Raw genomic sequence first — 21,298 nt, 5'->3', positions numbered from 1 at the left:
GCCAGTTATTTCAACTAAAATATTTGTTGAAATTGAAAGGTATGTGCCCTCACTAATTGACAGCATTTTTTTTTCAATCAATTAAATTAGTTGTTTCAACCATCGCTTCTACTAATCGAAAAACAAAAATGACAGTTTAGTTAAAACAACAATCGATTAGTTGTACCAAATTTTAACCAATCAAATTCAGAAAATCAACTAATATTATGGTTGAAATGGGATCGCGGGTGGTTCCGTGTGTGAACCAAAAATTGGGGCCTAGGGGTATTATTATTTGTATTTGGTTGAGGTTTTGGAAGCCTTGCCACAGACGACTGATCGGTAGCGCGAAAGCAGCGCGCCGTTTTGTAGCGTCAATTTTTTCTAGAATAAGCTTCGCGCCTTTCTGTAGCGTCTTTCTTTTCAAGTATAAAAAGCGCGCACATTCCGATGTAAAGTTGGTTAAGTTTTTGATCTCAAACAGTGCATAATAACAAATATTAAAAGTGAATAATTTGTAAGTTTCAATTCAGAAGAATTTCCGTGATGGCTTGCGCTGTAAAGTGCACTGAGTAAACCAGATCTTTACGCCTTTGGCCTCTAGACTGAAACTTTTTTTGCTCACGGAAAATGAAGCCCGGTCAAAATTTCCTTGTTCGTAGTTAGAAAGACAAATACAGATAAATTTTTGAGTCGGAGACAGATTTTTGAAAAATATATCATGGCAACTCTGCCTGCATATAAAAGCACATTAAGAGACAGCAAAATTCGAAAGAAGAACCAAGCCTGCTTGGCTTTACTTGGCCGCCACAGCATTCAATTATAGTCCTATCTCTATGGAAATACATTCAACAGAGAATCCGACACACCCACCACGTGTCACAAGTCTATCCAAATTACAAATTTGAAAAGTTTTTGCAATGACTGAGCGGAAACATATATTGGAGAAGCCAAATGAATGAAAAACTAACAGAAAAGATGATTTATTGGGAAAAGATACGCTCAGAGACAGGACTCGAACCTGCGTTCTCCGTGCATACGCGCTACCATTTCGCCACTTGGAATCTTGTTATAGACACTCTAAAACGCCAGTCAGACACAGTAGCACGTACATCGAACAAGGTCTACATCCTGGCCGTCACCCGACGATAAGAACGCAAGTTCGAGTCCGGTCTCTGAGCGTATCTTCTTCCAATAAATCATCTTTTCTGTTAGTTTTTCATTCCTTTGGCTTCTCCAATATATGTTTCCGCTCAGTTATTGTTAGAACTGAACTTAGTTAAGGCGGCTTTACGTTGAAACAACTAAAATTAATAAATCGTTAAATTTTAAAAGTTTTTGTTAGAAAAACACAGTTACCTACCTTGGGACAAACTTCACTCAAATTAAAAATGTGCTTTTGCCTTTCTCATATAGATCACAGATCCATTCAATCACTGTAAAAACCGACTTTTGAACGGAGGCCCGGAAGGCCGAGCGTCATATACCACTCGACTCAGTTCGTCAAGAACACAAAATGACTGTGTATGTATGTGACAAATAATGTCACTCAAATTTCTCAGAGATGGCTGAACCTATTTCCAAAAACTTAGATTCAAATGTCCCATACAATTTGATTATTTTTTCACAAGCGATGGCGAAACGAGGGGTACATTTCTATAAAACTTACTGCTAAATTCATCTAGTTGGCAGATCTTGTTCGTTAGTGAATATATAAAATTACTTAGGGACTACTAGTTCCCGGTTTCCGCTTACGAAAGCACCGATAGTAGCGAAAAAAATCTCCAAAAACGAAACTCACTTCGAATTCTCAGCAACGGTTAAGCCAATTTTCACGAATCATGATTCAAATTGAAGCTTTCATTGACTTTAAATATACTGTGAAATTTCATCCTGATCCGACTTCCGGTTCCGAAATTATAGGGCGATGAGTGTCAAAACAATCGAACCGTCATTCAAAATGACGATGCAAAACTGGTACGCGTCGGTACGTGCGGCTTTGCGCCGTTCGCAGCGTGCTTTGTTCAATTTCTTATAGCGGGCAGAGTTGCCACATTTAAATCTATATGTTTTACTTGTTGGTATTATCACAAAATCATGATTTTTATTTTATTTTATTTTATTTTTTATTGTTTGATTATATTATATCGATTAACTATTTTTAACCGTGTTATGAATCGGCAAGATGGTTCTCCGAATTCAAAAAACTCTTCAACAGATGTAAACGGTTCGTAAAGTCCAAAAGCAGTACGATGGAAGCGAGGTACGAGTAAGGATCAATGACGATCAATGACGCAGATGGCACTCGGATGCATAACGATGACAATAGATTAGGGCTGTTGACTTCTCCATTCAAAAGCTTTACAACAAATCTAGCCTGTTAGATACAATGACGTCGTTGAAGAGTTTCCATATTGAGCAGCTTGCAGCGAACATCATACGGTGGTAGATTTATCGGATCATGTCAAGGATGGTACCGCAATGCAAATCTGATGAACTTGCGCTGCACGTTTTCGATCCTCAGGCACCAAGTCAATTGATTAGGATGCCAAAGCAATCTCCAGTATTGACCGAACGGGAGAGCAGTAGAGGGCTTTTAAACAGTACGGAGTACAGTTTTATTGGCTGTACCATCGTACCATCGTACCGGTAGGACATAACCATGCATTTCAAAACGTTCACGGTAGATCGAACGATGAAATAAATCTTTCAATAATCAGCATACGCTAATTTACAGCCAGGCCTTAGAATTTGTAATATGTCACTTAAATACAGAATAAAAAGCAACGGACCTAGGTTGCTTCCTTGGGGTACTCCGGACGAGTTAAAAAAAACTGCAGGATTTAGTTGAGCCAAGCTAAACACGTGAAATTCTGCAAGTCAAGTATGATATCAGCTAATTAGTTATATGCTCTGAAATCCCTAGCTTAGATAACTTTGCTAGCAGAATATCATGGTCAATTGTATCGAAAGCAGCTTTGAGATCCGTACAAATTACATCCACTTGCGCTCCAGATTATCAGAAACATCCAAAACTGCCAAGTCAATTTTACGCTTAGTAACGAAATGCGCGGCGAATACTGATGAGGAATGACTGGCAAACAATTCGCATTTCTCCGTACTTTTACGATGCTTTTCTATCAAAGTACACTTATTGCCTTTCTCATATATAAAGTTTATACAATTACTTGAAAAATTCGCTAGTGAAAATTGGCCCGGAGGGTAAATGTTCTATATCATTCGACACAGTTCTTGGAGCTGAACAATGTATGAGCCTGTGTGTGTGTGTGTATGTGTGTGAGTTTGTGTCAAATAATGTCACTCATAAAATAAAAAATCTCACAGTCCCATAGATTGCTATTGAATTTCATCATGCTTCCATAGGGTAAAGTGTGTTTAAGTTTGCACACCGTCAAAGCGACGATGCAAAAGAGGGTAAAATTCTTCTAAATATGGCTCAAAACTGATTCAATTTGTAGGTTATATAAGTTGCTTTCTAAACGAACCGACTTCGGCTATACTGGTTCTAAGTTCCAGGATCCAGTACTACTGGAAATTGTGGTCTAAAACTTAGGCTTGAATTTTTGAAAAATTCTTGACTTTAGAAACCAAGTATAAGAGCATACTTCAGGCCAAGAAATGTAGCTATTGGAGACATTTTGTCGAAGGTTTGTCAAGAGAAACCTCAATGAGCACTCTTTGGAATACGGCCAGACGAATGAGGAATCGTAACGTAGGAAATGAGAGTGAGGAATACTCGAATCGATGGATATTTGATTTTGCGAGGAAAGTTTGTCCAGATTCTGTTCCTATGCATAGCATTATTAGAGAGTCTTCTCCAAATGATGGTTCCATTGATAGCCCCTTTTCAATGATGGAATTTTCCATAACACTCATGTCTTGTAACAATAACGCTCCTGGGTTGGACAGAATTAAATTCAACTTGATGAAGAATCTGCCCGACCTTGCAAAAAGACGTTTGTTGGAATTGTTCAACAAGTTTCTTGAGCAAAATATTGTCCCACCTGACTGGAGGCAAATGAAAGTCATCGTCATTCAAAAGCCGGGGAAACCAGCTTCCAATCACAACTCATATAGACCCATTGCAATGTTGTCCTGCATCAGAAAATTATTCATTCGATGCAAAATAAAAAAAATACCCAAAAAAAGTTTATTTCATCCAAGATTGAAAAAAAAATTCTTGACAGAATCTTCTAATTATAGTTTTGACAATATAAGTAAAAAAAAGACATCATTGCACCACTAGGTGGTTTAAAAAAGGTTTTTTTTTCAGTGTACACTTCTTAAGACGGCCGAATTCAATTTCCATCAACTCCTTTTTGGGCATCAATTGTGTGCGTGCAATTTACAGCTTTCGAGTTACATGAGTCGACATTCGCGTAAAATTGTTTGTCATACTGTAAACGTGTACAAAGTTACAAGCACATCGAAGACGTATGACTTGCTAATTATGTTTTCAATTGTTATTTACACTGAGAAGCATGAGATAGGAACCTGTGAGCAATTGATAAATTTATTTCATTGCACTGCGAATTTCAGAGGATAAAACAAAAATGTTCGGTAATATTTTCATACGATTCACCGACATTTAATTTTCCTCCCTGAATGAACAAAAAATGCAATGAATTTTATGCTGAACAATTTCATCGCAGTGCGCCATGAAATCGTGTGCATGTACAAACACAGAAAAAAAATGGAAAAATTCGACGTAAATCCATCTCAATGTTTGGATATTTGTTCCGATAGTCATCTGCTCCACAGAAGAAAAAAAAGTCCACGACATCCCCCATAACAAAAAATAATACTCATTCATGCATAGAAAAAATCCGGAAGAAATGTTCGATCAGTTGGGCGGCTCACAATAGTAGCTTGATATTTCCGGCAGAATCGACAGAAGAAAAAGAAAATGAAAAAAGTGCCAATATTGTCGTGCATGACGAGTTCTTTTTATTTCCGTGCCGAATCGAACGGCAGGCAGGTAGCACGAGGAAATGGATTGACCCTTTGCACATTCCAGCGCATATTAATCCCGGCGAATTTTTCCATCGATGAATGCCGTCGAAATATGTTGTTTGTACATGATCTTCAAAAAAAAGAAGGCTGCCAGCAGCCGACGAACCGAACGACGACGTAGATTGCGAAATTAGTTCCCCATCCGTACGGGCTTCGGAACGGAAAACGGTCGAACGATTTGCACGGGAAAAGGCGGAACTACATAAAACGAACATTGGAATCATCGTTTTTCCGATCGGTCGCTCGTTGGTGCCGTCCTGTTCCGGATGTTTCCGGCACGTATGTTTTAATATAGCGAAAGGCGTAACAATCGGAAGAACTCGAGCTCGGTTGACGGGTAATGTTTCAATAAGAGCCGATACAAAGTAATAAAGCCGATAAATCCACTTACGAATAGGCAAAATTCGATTTCCCCCTTTGCTATCGCACCAAGGCAAACGACAAAAAAGGGTTGCGGCAGGTAGAACTCGAAGCGGTTTTGTTTGCGGTTGAATTCGCATGCAATCGGCTGTGTCAAAGGGATTTACGTCAGGCAGGCAGGCAGGCTGCCTCCGGCGAAAAAGTCAAATGAAAATATGTAGAAAGAGTGGATTAGGTGGGGATTTTGGGTGGCATATCAGACAGTTGCCAAACCCCCAAGAGCTTAGGGTAATAATATTTTCTGTCGAGGCTTTCGAGGCTCACGAGGAGGTATTGTGTTAGTCGGTTTCAGATAATCAAAACTAGAAACTGTTAGCAAATTAATCTTTCCTTTGACTGTTTGTGTGGGTTGAAATCTTTCCACATTCCCAACGAAAGAACACCGAAATCGAAGCAGGCGAAGGAAAAACCCGCGTGGGCTTTACTGATAGTAGCCATTAATTTCAATCGGCAGCATCACCGCTTGCTGAGGTAGAGGAACCCGGGAGGGGGTGGGGGGAGTTAACAAGTTTACCTTCCTATAAATAGCGGTCCTAGCATTCGTCAAGAAACGGACAAAAGAAAATGTGTTTCATGTTCCGAAACGTGAAATCATTGCCAAAGTAGTCCGAAACAAATCAAGCTCGGTATTGGCTTTCGTTTCCTGGCTGATGTTTTTCATATCATCAAAAAGCCATGAATCAAATTGAGCCAGAATGATGAATCAAGGCTAGAGTTAATTCCAGAGGAGAAAGAACGGGGAAAAAATCCCACGCTATTCTCCGACGTCCTCGTTGTGGCATGAGTACGAAAACAATTCGGTTGAGGATTCATGGACGGTCACGGACAAATTGAACTTTCTCCGGTCGGTTCCCAATCAGAAAACGCTGATCCACACGTCGAGTACCGAAAAGCTGTTAAAATCAGACAGAACTCAGACCGGTCACCGCCGTTCGTCGTTCGTCGTTCGGGTTCCGGCGGAGTGTTTCGGTTTGCTGATGAAGTTTTGAAGTGGTTTCAAAGAATGGATGCTGGAACAAATTGATACGGATGAAAACGAAGTTATATTCAAACCGTCCGTCTGCCGCCAAGAGCTAGCAGCAGAAGGATAAAGTTTTAGCGAGGGTAGTTTTTTTTCTGGCGCAAAGTTAAAGTGTTTCGGCGATGGCGATCGTAAGTATCGAAGATGAACTGATTCGAAAATAATGTGCATAATGACCTAACACGTCGGTCAATGCGTCCCCGGTCTGACAAATAGAATAACATTTTTTAAAGTTTATTAATATTGTTCCTCCATATTTCTCCTTAACCTCCAAAAACGTCAAAAAGTCCAAGCGATGACCTCACAGTTCGACTCAAATCCGTTTCCTGCAAACTTTTTTCCATCTCTGAATACAGACAATAATCGCCAAGAGCTAAATCTGATGAATATGGTGGATGCGGTTGCAAATCAAATTCCTATGAATGGAATTTCGTCAACGGCTTGAGACACTGTGCATTGTTCTGATGAAAAAGCATTTGACGAACATTTGCTACTTAGCCATTGTAGATTAGCTGGCGCACCTTCTTGCGAACGTTCCTCATTTAATTCCGTACAGACTTCTTGGCGACAAGTTTTGACACTTTTTTCCAATCTTTTTGTTTTGTCTTTGCCGAGACATGTTTCCTAAGATGTGCCTTCGTTAATGCCCAAAATTCCTCAATTGGCCGAAGTTGTGGGCAATTTGGTCGATTCATGTTTTTTGGGACAAAAGTGACATTTTTGGTAGTTAACCATTCTACCGTTGATTTCGAGTAGTGGCAAGAAGCAGGATCTAGCCAGAAGACAACAGGATCCTTGTGGCTTCGAATCATGGGTAGAAGTCGTTTTTGTAAACATTCCTTGATGCATACTTCGCTGTTCATTGAAGCAGTGGTGATGAAGGGTTTCGAAATCTTACCTCAGCTACAAATTGCTTGCCAGACCATAGCTTTCTTACCAAATTTTTCGACTTCAATCTGAGTTTCACGTAGGTTTTGTCGTCCATGATTATGCAGTTCAAATTTCCAGCAAGAATCGCATTGTACAGCTTTCGAACCCTCGGCCTGATCGATGCTTCTTGTTTCGGACTACGTTTAGATTATTTCTGCTTCTTATAGGTTCGAAGATTCAAACGCTCTTTAGTACAAAGAACATTTGACTTCGAAGTGCCCACTTTTTTGGCCGCATCCCGAACTGAAACCTCCTTCTTTTGCTCGAACGCCTTCAGTATACGTTTATCCAACTGACGGTTAGCAGGACCTTTTTTTCGACCCGTTTTCGGTTTATCCTCAAAGGTGCTATCCTCGCCGAACTTCCTGATTGCATTTCGCACGGCTTTTTCACTTCTTCCATTTTTGCTATCTTTCTCAGTGACAGACCGCGTTCTGTGCACCATTTGTACACAATTTTTCGACTGCTGTTCTGCTGAAAGTCCACGTATTTCGAAACAAACTAATGAAAACGAATAAACAACTGCACAAGTGGTTATAGAAGAGTGTAAACAAAACAGGACGCAGCCGGCAGCGGTTTTTTGGTTGCGTCCATACTTTCTGGGACAGTCTTTAGACTTTGTAGACTTTGTCACAAAAAAAAACACTTTCCATATTTTTTTTTCTCACAAAAAAGTTCTAGACTGTTTTTTGAAAAGGGTGAAAACTTTTTTTATCAACTTTTTTTCGAATAGCTCTTGTCGAAAATTGACAAATCCTCAATATTATGTAGTTATGTATAAAAATAAATTAATATACACTGGGGTCTCTTTTCACGCGGTTTTTTTTACGCGGATTTCCGAAGTTACGCGGTTTTTTTACGAAGATTTCCGAAGTTACCCGGTTTTTATTCGGAATCAAAAAAAAATTTCGTTTTTGGAAGTCTCAAAATTTTTCTATGTCCCAAAGTCGATTTTCACAGAAATTTTTTTTTGAGATTACACCAGATCTGGACGTTTCATGCAATTTTAAGATATTTGGCATCAAAAATTTGTTTCTTTAGTTTGGAGTTTTTTTAGGCGCATTTCCGAAGTTACGCGATTTTTTTTACGCGGTACGTATACCCCGAGTAAAAAGAGACCTCAGTGTATGTGTAAAATTCAACACAAAATGTTGTGGTGGTTAATTCTTTCCACAATCATTTCTCAGAACTAGAAAATAAAGAAGTAATAATTCAATATTTGTTAAATGACATAAACTCTTTTCAGTGGAATTCTGGAATAATAAAAATAGTTGGTATATTAGATAAAATCTTCTCACAAACTGAGTTGAATTCTGAGATAATGATGACATTCGTTGATTTACTTTAAGATCGAGAAAAACACTGAAAAAAATCAGTTTTTTTTTCAAATAACTTTTTTTTCCCTGGAAGTTCCCAATTAGAATTTTTGACTGTAGATGGGGAACATAATCACCTATCTTGTAACAAAATTTCATCCAATTCGAAAATGTTTTTTTTTTTAAATCGAGTTTAAATTTTCAAAATCAATTTTTTTCAATGTACAACTCGACTAGGATTTTTTTCGATGTTTTTATTGAAAAACTTGACTAATTTTCTAATAACTTATACAATATTTTTTGTGGAATTTGTCATTTGAAAAAAAAATTTAAAATGGTTTGGCCCTTCTCAAAAGACAGTCTAGATCATTTTTGGAAAAACAAAATGTAATGAGTGTTTTTTTTTTATGTGACAAAGTCTTCACGTACAGCAAATTTCATTAAAATCTGAGAGGGTGCTGCCAACATTTGTTCGAGTTAGCACGAAGGGCTTGTCCAGCAGAGTAATGGCGAGATTCAATGAATCGGAATTTGAATTGCAACCACATTCACCGTATGCATCAGATTTTGCTCTCAGCGATTATTGTCTGTATTCAGAGAATGAAAAAAAATCACAGGAAGCGGATTTCAATCGAACTGTGAGGTCATCGCTTGGACTTTTTTGTGTTTTTGGAGGCTAAGGAGAAATCATGTTATAAAAGTGATGTAGAAATGTTATTTCTTTTTGTCAGATCGGGAACGCTTTGTTTTTTTTTTGTGACAACGTCTTCATGTACAGCAAGTTACATTACAATCTGAGAGGATGCTGCCAACTCTGAATACGATTAAGCGCGAAATTCGTCACTTAAATCTTCTTCATTCCGGGTCGATCTCCAGCGGCAATCATTCCAGCGCCGCTCTAACATTTCAATACGATTTATTTTTTGTCTTAGAATAGAACCTCGGTTTCAGCGATAACCTCCTCATTCGTGCGAAATTTCTTACCGGCGAGCATTTTTTTTTTTTGTTGAGGTCTGCGAAAAGCCAATAGTCGCTGAGAGCCAAATCTGGCGAATACGGTGTATATGGGAGCATTTAAATATGGCCAAACACTGCTCAGAATCATCAACACGTTCTCGTTTTTGGTCACAACGCGATGGGGCGTAGTTTCCATAACACTTTGCGAGCCATTGCTTCGCTTGAACGGTATTTTTTCCCATCAAGAAGCAGTGTAAAATTAAAACACGAAATTTTCTTTGGTCCATCGTTTTGAAAATAACAAAAGTAACGTTTTGAAAATAGCACAGTAACTCACAAAGTAATGAATACAATAGCATGACATTATAACAGGTGTCTTTTAAAGGTTAATATTAACTGAAAAATGCAATAAAAATAGCGCCATCTATGTGTTAGGCCCGGGACTTTTCAGCCCATGTGTTAATTCGAACGCTTTGGTCGGCTCCCACCAGCTGCTGTCCATTCGGTTGACTATCGGTTTGACTGAGGCATACAATGATGGATCCATGTTTCATCCATTGTAACATATCGAAACAAAATTTTCGATTTGTTTCGCTCAAACATGGACTGGACTCTCATGGGAACCAGTGATACTTTCTGTTGCTTTTGATCAGCTATGGGAAAACGTGCCAACAACTTTGTAAGCAACTTTTTCATATTTAAGTACTCATGAAAAATTGTATCACACTTCCTTTCGATATCCATTCAATGTTGGCTATCTTCTGCAATTTCACTTTTCGATTTCCCACAATAATGGGATGAACTTTTGGGGCCATTTCCGTGATTTCCTTGCTAGGACAGTATTCTTTGCTTTCTCTATAGAACGGTATTAGAGTGGCTGGAAAACCGACTTTCGAACGGAGCCTCGGAGACCCATAGTGTAATATACCATTCGACTCAGTTCGACGAGATCGGAAAATGTCTGTGTGTGTGCACTTTTCGAAGATATTTTTACCGCTCAATTTTGTCAGAGTAGTCTTAACCGACTTTAACAAGTTTACGCTTATTTTTTCTTTACGTTTCGTCTTATACTCGTCAGTTCAAATTGAACTGCTTAATGAAAAACTCGGCAGTTCAATTTGAACAATTTGAACTGTTTTGCACCGATGAGCCTAAGACGAAACGTAAAGAAATCGGTAATGTGCGTCTACAGCACGGAAAAAAACCCTAAATTACCAACTTCTTTGAAAGCTACTATTGAACCATTGATCATGTTCGAAGATCAAATGGTTGTGACTTCGGGTTTCAGAAGTATAATAGTATATATAAGTGACGTAACCGAAAAAACGTGTTGTTTTTTTCGTGCTTAATTTTCTCATACATAGCTTAAACGGTTTCAATAATTTTATACTCGTTTGAATCATATTTTGGGTCTTTGATCAAGTTTGAAAATCAAATGGCTGTGACTTCTGGTTCCGGAGATATGATGGTATAAGTGACGTAACTGACAAAACGCGTTATTTTGTTACCGTTTAATTTTCTTATAGATGACTCAACCGATTTCAACAAGCTTAAACTCGTTTAGAAGCTACTATTGAGCCATTGATCGAGTTCGAAGATCAAATGGTTGTGACTCTTAACTTCGGAAATATGATGGTATAAGTGACGTAACCGACAAAACGCGTTGTTCTTTTACCGCTCAGTTTTCTCAGATTGGCTCAACCGATTTCAACAAGCTTAGGCTCGTTTAAAAGCTATTATTGAATTGTGGATCGAGTTCGAAGATCAAATGGCTATCACTTCTGGTTCCGAACATATAATGGTATAAGTGACGTAAATGAACAGCCGCACATTTTTCATCGGCTGAATTTTCTCGAAGATGACTCAACAAATTTCGATAAACATAGGTTTATTTGAGGGCTAGCAATGTCAATCAAATTTGGATGGTAATGGCGAACATTACCGTTTCGAGAACATTACCGTTTGCATTAACAAATCCTAGTGTTTTTTTCCAATGCAACAAAAATTCTCGGAGATAAAAGAATCGATTTCGAACGACCTAGATTCGTTTGAAAACTACTATTAGGTTATTCGATAAGCTCACAATACTAATGGTCGAGGATGAAATCTTACAAATGTGTTCATGAGATTATTTTAATGGCACGAGAAAGCCTTTTTCACACCACTAGATGGTTTAAGAAGGGGTTTTCAATTGAAAAACAATGTCGGCGGATTACACACTGCTCATATTTTCTGATGATGAGCCAATAACAGTATTTTGGAATTAACAACTGTTATTGTTTTGTAGAGGAAATGCGGAATTTGCTTTCGCATTGATGCTTCACCTACTTGACGGAAGGTTAACGACTCATCAGATTCTCCCGTAGTCATCACGAACTTGGTGGTTTGGACAGGTACTAGGTTTAGGATTCACCGCCTTTAACAAGCGAGTAGAATTATAAAACAAACTTTCAGGCACTTGAAGTATCTTGGTTTCACGCACAACAAAATTGAGATTCCGTTTTCGGGTCACAATTGCAAATCACTTGGTAGATGTGATTTTCAAACGAATAACAAATTTTAGTATTAAAACCAAACATCTCAGCGGTAGAAATTACCATTATTCAGGTTGAAATTACAAAGTCTGCGTAGGAAAATAGCAAGAAAATATAAAATTGTGTCATTGTAATATCAAAACAAGAACAAAAAAATTATAGAAGTCGTGTTTCTCAGTTATTCGATATTCTACACACCTAAATAATGTCGTGTAAATTTACGTCCTCTGTGACTGACATGTATGAGCGTTATTTTTAATGCATTCTGACATATTTTTAGGTTCTAAAACATGTAAAGTTAGACGTTTCATGGAGTACGTTCTTATGAATTGTGTCATATGTGGATTTGCGTCACCTGTAAATTTCATAATTTCTTGCTGTGTAGTATTCAGAGTGGAATAATATCTTAAGCAGTTCTCTTATCTGATTCTGATGCAGTTTATTCAATAGTATTTTGTTTGATGATATAACTACTGAATCAATAGAGCTTAATAAAATTGGTATAACGAAATTAGATATAATAAGTAATGTTGATGCTAAACAGATATTGTACAATTTTCACATTCCTCCGATGAAATATCAAGCATCACTATTACAACACATAAACAACAAGACAAGAAATGATGGTGAAATTTGCTATTATTTTTATCTTTGTTTTTTACTTCTACCCGGGTTGCGATGTAAAACTATTACCCAGGATGCTGCTTAAAATCGAGCTGGTCTAAAAGCCTGCTGTCGTAGAGTCAGTAGGATCGTAGCTGCTACAAAGTCTGTTAAAACAGAAGGTCAAATTCCACAAAAGTGACGCTGTAATACCAAGGCTTTGCTTTGGCTTCCAATCAATTCAGCGTATAAACATAGCAACCGGCGACGATCCGTTTCTGAAAGCCAGAAACATTTTGAATTGTGTTCATTTTCAGGCGTGAACTGAATCACTCCATCATAGCAAGCGTTGGCTTTGCCAAATATTCGTGTGTGGTTTCACCACAAACGAATTTCCAGACATGACAGTCACGATCTTTTTTTGGCGCACATCTACGGTCCTCCGTGAAACTGGCACCATTGGTGATACATTGGTTGCACTGCTGAGTTCCCATCATACATTCATAATGCAAATGTCAAACCGTGAGAACCCTTTCGATTTGGTAGCTCATTTGTATATATTGAGATTTTATGGCACACTCTGGTTGAAATGATAACAATGCAATTAATCTCGTGCTCCACCAAGCGGTGAGTGCGGTCATTTCAGAAGGTACCGGAAACGAACCACATTTTTTTAAAATATTTATAAGCACGTACATGTCTTTATTATTTATCTTTGGTTTCACTTTGACTACCAGCAGTAGCAAGATTGTCAAATCTGGTAATCCTTTTCTTTCGCTTCTCTGATCTTTTCATTCTTTGGCTGTTCGATGAAATTCTCGCGATCAGAGTAAACATCAATCAATGGCCTTCCCGGGTAGATGTGACTGGCAAACAGAGAACAAAATAGAGACAAATTTTATCATAATATCTTGTCTTAATGTTTCTGTGCTGTCATAGCGATACTTGAAATTTTCTTGATATTTCATCAAAGGAATCAAGAAATGGTACAATATCTGTTTAACATCAAAATTAGTTATTATAATTTATTTAGTTATTGATGAGATATTCCAATTTTATGCAGTACAATTGATCCCGTAGTTCATCTTCAAATAAAATACAATTGAATCAACTGGATTAGAATCAGATAAGAGACATGCTTATGATTATATTCTTTTCGGGGTGGTAGAGTATCCAATTGATGAAAAATTCTTCTATTATAAATATTTAGTTTTTGCTTTGATATTACAATGACCGAATTTGGAATTTTGTTGTTATTTTTTCATGTAGACCTATGGTTATGGTTATGGTTTGTGATATTTTAGCTTTTATTTCGAACTAAATAATGTTAATTTCTATTATTGAGATGTTCGGTTTTCATAATAAAATTTGTTATTGGTTTGCCAATCACTTCTACCAAGGTTAACAGAGCAAGAATGAAAATTAGTGTAATAATATCGGTGAATAACTGTGCGTCTCCATGGGAACAGTTGCTGGTGGAGTCACCTAGTTCTTTTTTAGGCACAGTGCATTGGACTAATGTCGCTCCAATTCGAACGTCAATGTCAAGATAGAATTCCTGCATCAATTATTTTCTGTAAAAAACATGTTATGTAATGTAATTCAAGTTTAGTAGTATTTTGAATTATCCATACATACACTTGAACTGTTAAAAGACCCCAAGGAAACGAAAGAAACATTTTTCTTCTAAAACACGTGCAAATCTTTTTTTACTATCCACGGGAGAAAATTTTTCTGGTTTATAAGAAACAAAACTTATACGGGTAATTAAAACAATAAACTTAGTTGTCATTACACAAATAAGATCATAGATAAAATGAACCAATTTTTTTTTTGATATAAATGTAAAATACGATTGAATCAACAAATACGTTGCCAACAACTTCAACTCAACTTTTGTTGACATGGAATAAATGGCTGATTTATTTCAACGATAAAATCTGCCGAAACAAACCAGTTTTTCGTTAGTTAGGATGTGAATTTGTCTTCAAATCAAATAGATATGATTGTTGATGTAGAATGGAGAAAATTGGTTCAAAACAATCATATTCTAGCTTGAAATCAACAGAAATCATATTTTTAAATCTACTGACTGTTTTGCTATTTTAAACAAGCTCAATTTCTCTGCGTGTTATTTTCGGAGTCATATAATTTAGAGCTTCATAATTGATTGAGTGGTTGCAACTGCTTTGTCCACGTAAGAATTGAACATCTCCATGGCTTCTTTTGTTCAAATGAAATGGAGTAATTGTCTTCTGGCATTTTTCATTGAAAACCACTGTTGGCGTGGATCGTTCTGATTTTACACTTTCGATCAGACGTGCAATTTTCAAACGGCGATATCTGTTCGAATGTGCAAAATCGCAGCTATCCATGACATCAGTGTTTTTCACTGTAAAACGCCATTCGTTGATACTCGCCTTGTCTTCAATAGCCCTGTGGAAATTTCCTTTCCAGCCTGCGTCAATTGCAAATAAATAAGATAACAAAGCAGTCGTATTGTATCTGTTCATTACAAAGAGAGAAGAAAGAAAACAGACTCCAGCGCTTGTTTGATGTTCAATTTGGAACTTACACAAATTCCAACGGCAACAGAATGTGAATCTGATCTAATTTTTATTAACCCGCTAGCATGCCATACTCGCCGACGACGGTGTTAGTCAAAGCCTCGAACAAGCAGCAAGCAAAAAACGAGCTTCTGATCCGGGAACCAAGTCGCAGAACAAGGAACCGCTTCTGTGAGACACAGCCTGTTGAGTGAACGAAGGAGCAAACGCACACAACGAGTTTATTTTTTTTTTCTTTCTTCTTCTGTTTGCATGCATGCACGATGGAAATTTTTGTTCGCTTTTGTAGAGATGTTCAATCGCTTTTGTAGAGATGTACAATACAGACACACATACAGTACGGCATTTTCCTTCCTTTCGGTTCGCTAGGTTCTGACAATGCCAATGTGTGTAGGAAATTCCGCAGCCGTACTAAATACAATTCTTCCTTCCTTCTTTTATAAATCACCCACACACCCGGTCCGTCCGCGTAACCGTAACCGCGCTACGATCATCAATTCGGGGAAAAATCCGACGGGACACTCCTCCAGTTCGCGCACTACAAAGAGGAAATGTATCTTCAGGCGCAGCGGGTGTTTAGCGTCTCGGCCGACCGGCACTACCGGCTGCTGCATGCGGCAAACGAGGAGAAACCCAAGATTATCGTACTCACCGTGGTCGTCCAGGAAGCGGAAGGACTCGAGGCGAAGGATGCAAACGGTAAGTTAGCTATTCTTCTTTTCTTGTTGGGGATTATCTTCATTTATTTATTTTTTATCCGACCGCATCCCAAAAAACATACACACTTGGAGGTGCACTGGATACAGAGAAATATTAGCACCAAATCGGTTCCGATCAAGTGCCAAGTGAAACAAGTTACAATACCAAACGCTCCAATTAGGTGCGATCGAACATGTTATATGATGTTATTTAGTGTGTAATTCTAGTAACTTCCTTCAAATCACATAAAACGGAAAACATTCAAAGCACTGCCTGCTCCGGTTTCCCACTTGCACTGTCTGAAATGCCCTCGATGCCCAATCAGACAGCGAAAACGATTCCAATACTAGTGCGCTTGATACCGGCCTCTCGACGGAACGGCTTTCAGCATGCAATTAAATAATTGGTTCGTTGCAGCATATACCAGCATGCCGACTGACTGGCGAAGAAAATTTCTATGTGGTGGCGCATCTTGTTAGTATTTTTCCCGACTGCTTTCTACATTCTGACATTGAACCGAAAACTCGAAGGCAAGCTCGGAATATTTCTGCAGGCCAAGTTTTATAATTGCCAGAATAATCTTAATTGATTGCATTTGGAAACTTAGGCACATGCCTAGACGGGAATATTTCCTTCCCCCATTGCAAGGAATTGGAGAGCAACAGTTTGTGGGAAAAGGATATTTTCGTGTAATGAAATCAGAACAAACGTTGAAAAAATTCTTGGTATTCATATACTAGTTATTGTTGAGCAGTTTAGTTTCATAATTTAATTTGACATTCTCAAATCTAAACGAAAAAACATTTTGTCGCTGCAGCACTACCACAAACGAATTTCCAGACATGACAGGGACGATCTTTTTTTTGGCGCAAATCTACGGTCCTCCGCGAAACTGGCACCAATGGTGATAAATTGGTTGCACTGCTGAGTTCCCATCATCGCATTCATAATGCAAATGTCAAACCGTGAGAGCCCTTTCGATTCGTTAACTTTTATCTAAGACAAGACCTGACAACTGAGGGGGGCTGCATTTGTTCCAAATTCTGATTGGCTGATTTTGATGTTGCTACCCGCACATTGTGAAAAGAAAAAACTTTTGCAGGGTACGCGAGCAATGATGCCAAGTATAAAGAAAATCAGAAAACAACTTTATTAAAATGTATAATTTTAGCTCACCAATGAAAATGAATATTTTCAGAGAATGGTTCACTTTTTTTCAATCTCATTTATAATAAATGTTTATATGTTAGTGGCAGCACTGTGTAATTAAAACCAGCATCAAGCCGTTTTTCTTTGTAGTGGATTCAAGTGTAACCAAAAAAGATTTGTTAAATTAGTGTAAACTCGAAGGTGTGTTTAGTTTTACGAGAAGAATGAACTGTTGTGTTCCACACTGTCGCACTAAGCATTTCTATCCAAACTTGACTTTTTCCGGTTTCCAAAAGATCCGGTAATACGTCAACAATGGAGACTTTTATGGCACACTTTGGTCGAAATGATAACAATGCAATTAATCTCACGCTGCACCAAGCGGTGGGTGCGGTCATTTTAGAAAGTACCGGGAATGGACCAGATTTTAAATAATAATAAGCACATACATGTCTTTATTATTTATCTTGTGGAACTGACATTTGCAGGAATGCCAGTTCGTTTGTTTTCAAATCTGTATTTGTTGCAAAATAAGGTCTGTTAAAAAATCTGTGTTAAGACGAGAGTAAGGGATAATTTGAGTCAAAAAAAATACAGAGAAACAGCTTAAGCAAATTTTCCCCAACTTTTTTTTTTCATTATAAAGCATAATTTGAAGAATATTTAGTAAAATTTCCGTATATTAATATTGAACAATCAGACGGTAACAGAACTTTGAGAACCACGTTACGCGGTGAATTATTTGAAATCAAAAATATTCCTAAATTTACTTAGAGTACGAGTTATTTCTCCCCCCTCCGTTGTTTTCAAATTATTATTTTGATTTTTTTCATAGTTTGTGGCATATTTAAATAAAAAACGCGATCCTACGCTAAATTTTCCACCAATTTTGATGTGAAAAACTACCACAATATGAAAATGGAAAAATTTCAAAAACGTACCATTTTCTACCAAGTTTGAAAAGAATCAGTTCAGTAGATTTTGCAGGATCGTGTTCACGGATTTCGAAAAATTGGTTTTCAGAAAGTGGTCTATCAGACTGCTTAGGGTGGCGTAATGGTAACGCGTATGTACGGAATGCATAAGAACGCAGGTTCGATTCCTGTCTCTGAGCGAATCTGTTTTCCGACAAATCACGTTTTCTGTGAGTTTCTCATTCGTTTGGCTTCTCCAATATATGTTTCCACTCAGTCAGTGCAAAAACTGAGCCACCATAACTAAGGCTTTGCGTCAAACAAACCAAATAATAATAATAAATTGCTTGTGGATGTTTATGGTGATAATGCTCCAACTGAAAAAAAAATCATGTAGGAAATTCTGCAATAGATGCGTTTAAGCCGTGCATTATGGCCGGAATACAAACAAAGACATAATAAAGTTATTTTCTCCTGCATGACAACGCTTGGCCTGATGTCGCAAAAAGTCGGAATTTATGTCGCAAAAAGTCGGAATTATTAGGGAACGCTCAAGTTTTTTTGGACTTTTTGCCGCACCCGATCCTGTAGAGGGAGAACTAAGTTAGGTTGCTATTGAATTTTACCCGGTTCGAAAGTAACGGGATAAAAATGAAGAAAAAGTGCACTCGATTTTCTCCGAAATCGCTCAACCGATTTTCTTTCACTAAGATTCAAATTAAGGGCTGAAACCAGTGTGTTTTAGGGTGTTTTAAAGAGCTATTTTCACGCTTTAAATCTGATTTTCTCAGAAACAGTGACGAATATCAAAAAACCCAACTGACAATCTCTTAGATTTCTTCTTCTGTGGAAATTTCAGAATGATTCATTGACTTTAGCGGTCGGGAAAGTCCTTTTTCTGAAAGAAGAATTGCATAGCTGAAAACGCCGTCTTTCAACTTGTTCATTGAATATTTCGCCTTCAAAAGCATGGATCAAAAATCTACCCTGACAGTGTCTAGATAATTTAATTTAGATGCGATTGTGCATAAAAACATAGGTGTTGTCGCGATAAAAATTAAGTGAATGTTATTTTTGTGAAGGTAAGTCGATTTTCATGACGCGCTATTTTTACTGCTCCAGTTTCTTGGTAACGTAACGAAACATGAGAGAGAGAAATAAAATCGGCCCAGCAAGGCTGCCAAACAAGCGGTAGCTTTATCGAATGTAGACACATTTTATGCAAACTTGTAACCGAAAATATCGAAACTTTTCTGGTCACCCGGCCCATCGAGAGTCATTTTATACATATATGAGAGCGAGCATGGAGAGAAATGTAATACACAGAGCGAGAGACGTGGCTATACGCGTCCTACTGGCCTCAGCCCTTAAGGTCAGAGGACAGAGAGCCACGTGTTGAGTTTTAAATCGACCACGTGGCTTGCTCAATTCCCCTTGCGCATCGTATTTCTCTTGTACTCTCTCGTATATGAGCAAACTGTACCGGGTTGCCAGCATACAATTTGTTATTTCGATGAGAAGTTTTATCACATTAATCTATCGTATGGGTTGGACATTACATGGATTCCAATGAACAATGAAAATATATTCAACTTTCACAAAGATTGAATGTCTGTGTGTTTGGCAGCCTTGTCAAGCAAGTTTTATTTCTCTCTCCTTTCTAAGAATGCTATCAGGAAATACTAATCGCATCTAAACTAAATTATCTAGACTTTGTCACGGTAGATTTATGATACAAGCCTTCAAAGCCGAGATATTCGAAGAACAAGTAGAGGTATGCATTTCCGAGCGTTCCAATTTTCAGCAGTTCTTCAGTCAGAAAAAAATACAACACGACCGCTAAACTCAATGAATCATTCTGAAAATTTCACAGAATATTCTCAACTAAATTTCGAAGACATTGTCAGGTGGGTTTTTCTATATTCTGCACCGTTTTCAAAAAAATTTAATTTGAAACGGAAAAATAGCAAAAAACCTACCACTTTACGGTACTGTCCTCAGCCCTTAAAGACTTTATAGTCCCTTAACGTGCCATTAAATTTTATCTGGTTCCGACTTCTGGTTCGGGAGCTACGGTAGGTAGGTATGGTTAGTTTATGATCAGTGTGATGATCTTTGATCGTCGTTTCTGGTTCCGGAAGTACCGGAAAGGTGTTCCTGTGCTAAGTTTTTGATTGCGAATATCTCTCACTGGAGTTAACGTAACCGCATCATTTTTGCTTGATGCCATCGGAAATACGATCAGCAATTTATGATAAAATATAAGTAGTATGAGGTAACCCATAAATAACTCAAAACTTAAGTTTTCTAAAAATTTAGGAATCAATGAGTATCAAATAGAGAAACGCATCGCAAGTTAGGCAGCTTTTTTTTAACATTCCCGAGTTCCAGAATCCAGGGTTCAGTTCCAGAATTCAGATTCAGTATTTAGTTACAGAATTGAGCACAGTTCCAAATTTCCATTTTAAAACTTAGGACCAGAATTCAGCTCCAAAATGTATAATCCTTCTTATATTTGTCGACAGTTTCGATAATCCAGGAATTCCCGGATTCAGGTGCGGAATTCAGTTTAAGAATTCCGGTACAGTGTTCAGTTACAGTTACCAAATTCTGCGCCAAAATTCTGATCTAAAACTCAGATCCTGAATTTAATTTAAAAATTCTGCTCCAAATTCCCGTTTAAGAATGCAAGGTTAGAATTGTGTTTCAAAATCCAGCTTCAAGATTTGTCCCTTTCACTCATTCCCGCGTTTCCGAGTCCAGGATTCAGTTCCAGAATTCAGGTACAGTACTCAGAATGCAAAATTCTGTTCTAGAACTCAATGCAATTCCAACATTCTAGCCCAAAATTCTGTTTCAGAATTTAGTTTCAAAATTCAGGTCCATAATTGAATTCCAGACCCAGAATTCAACTTTCAAATTTATGTTCTTATATCCGGAAAAAATGTGGTTGAAAATACAGTTCCAAAATTCAGTTTTAGATTCCAGCTACTTATTTCAGTTCTAGAATTCACTTCTATAATTCAGCTTCAGAACCCAGGTCCTGAATTCATATCCAGAAGCCGATTCAAGAAGTCAGATTCGGAATTCAGTTCCCAGACTTCAGTACTGGAACTGACTTGAATTTGCACTAAAACTAAATTGAACTGAACCTTTATTTACCATATTACTGATC

At 37.7% G+C, this 21,298-nt stretch overlaps 1 protein-coding gene across 3 annotated transcripts in view; it reads left to right on the top strand.

The window, feature by feature from the left end:
- The window catches only part of LOC131437211 (BAI1-associated protein 3), a 347,788-nt gene that overhangs the window by 208,714 nt on the left and 117,776 nt on the right, over nucleotides 1-21,298 (top strand). For all 3 annotated transcript variants that reach the window (XM_058606395.1, XM_058606394.1, XM_058606393.1), the window contains one exon: nucleotides 15,892-16,060. In XM_058606395.1, coding sequence (XP_058462378.1) covers nucleotides 15,892-16,060 — 169 coding nt within the window. The remainder of the gene's footprint in view (nucleotides 1-15,891; nucleotides 16,061-21,298) is intronic.

The sequence above is a fragment of the Malaya genurostris genome, chromosome 3, assembly GCF_030247185.1.
Source record: "Malaya genurostris strain Urasoe2022 chromosome 3, Malgen_1.1, whole genome shotgun sequence".
NCBI lineage: Eukaryota > Metazoa > Arthropoda > Insecta > Diptera > Culicidae > Malaya > Malaya genurostris.
This window is presented reverse-complemented; position numbering and strand designations above follow the sequence as displayed.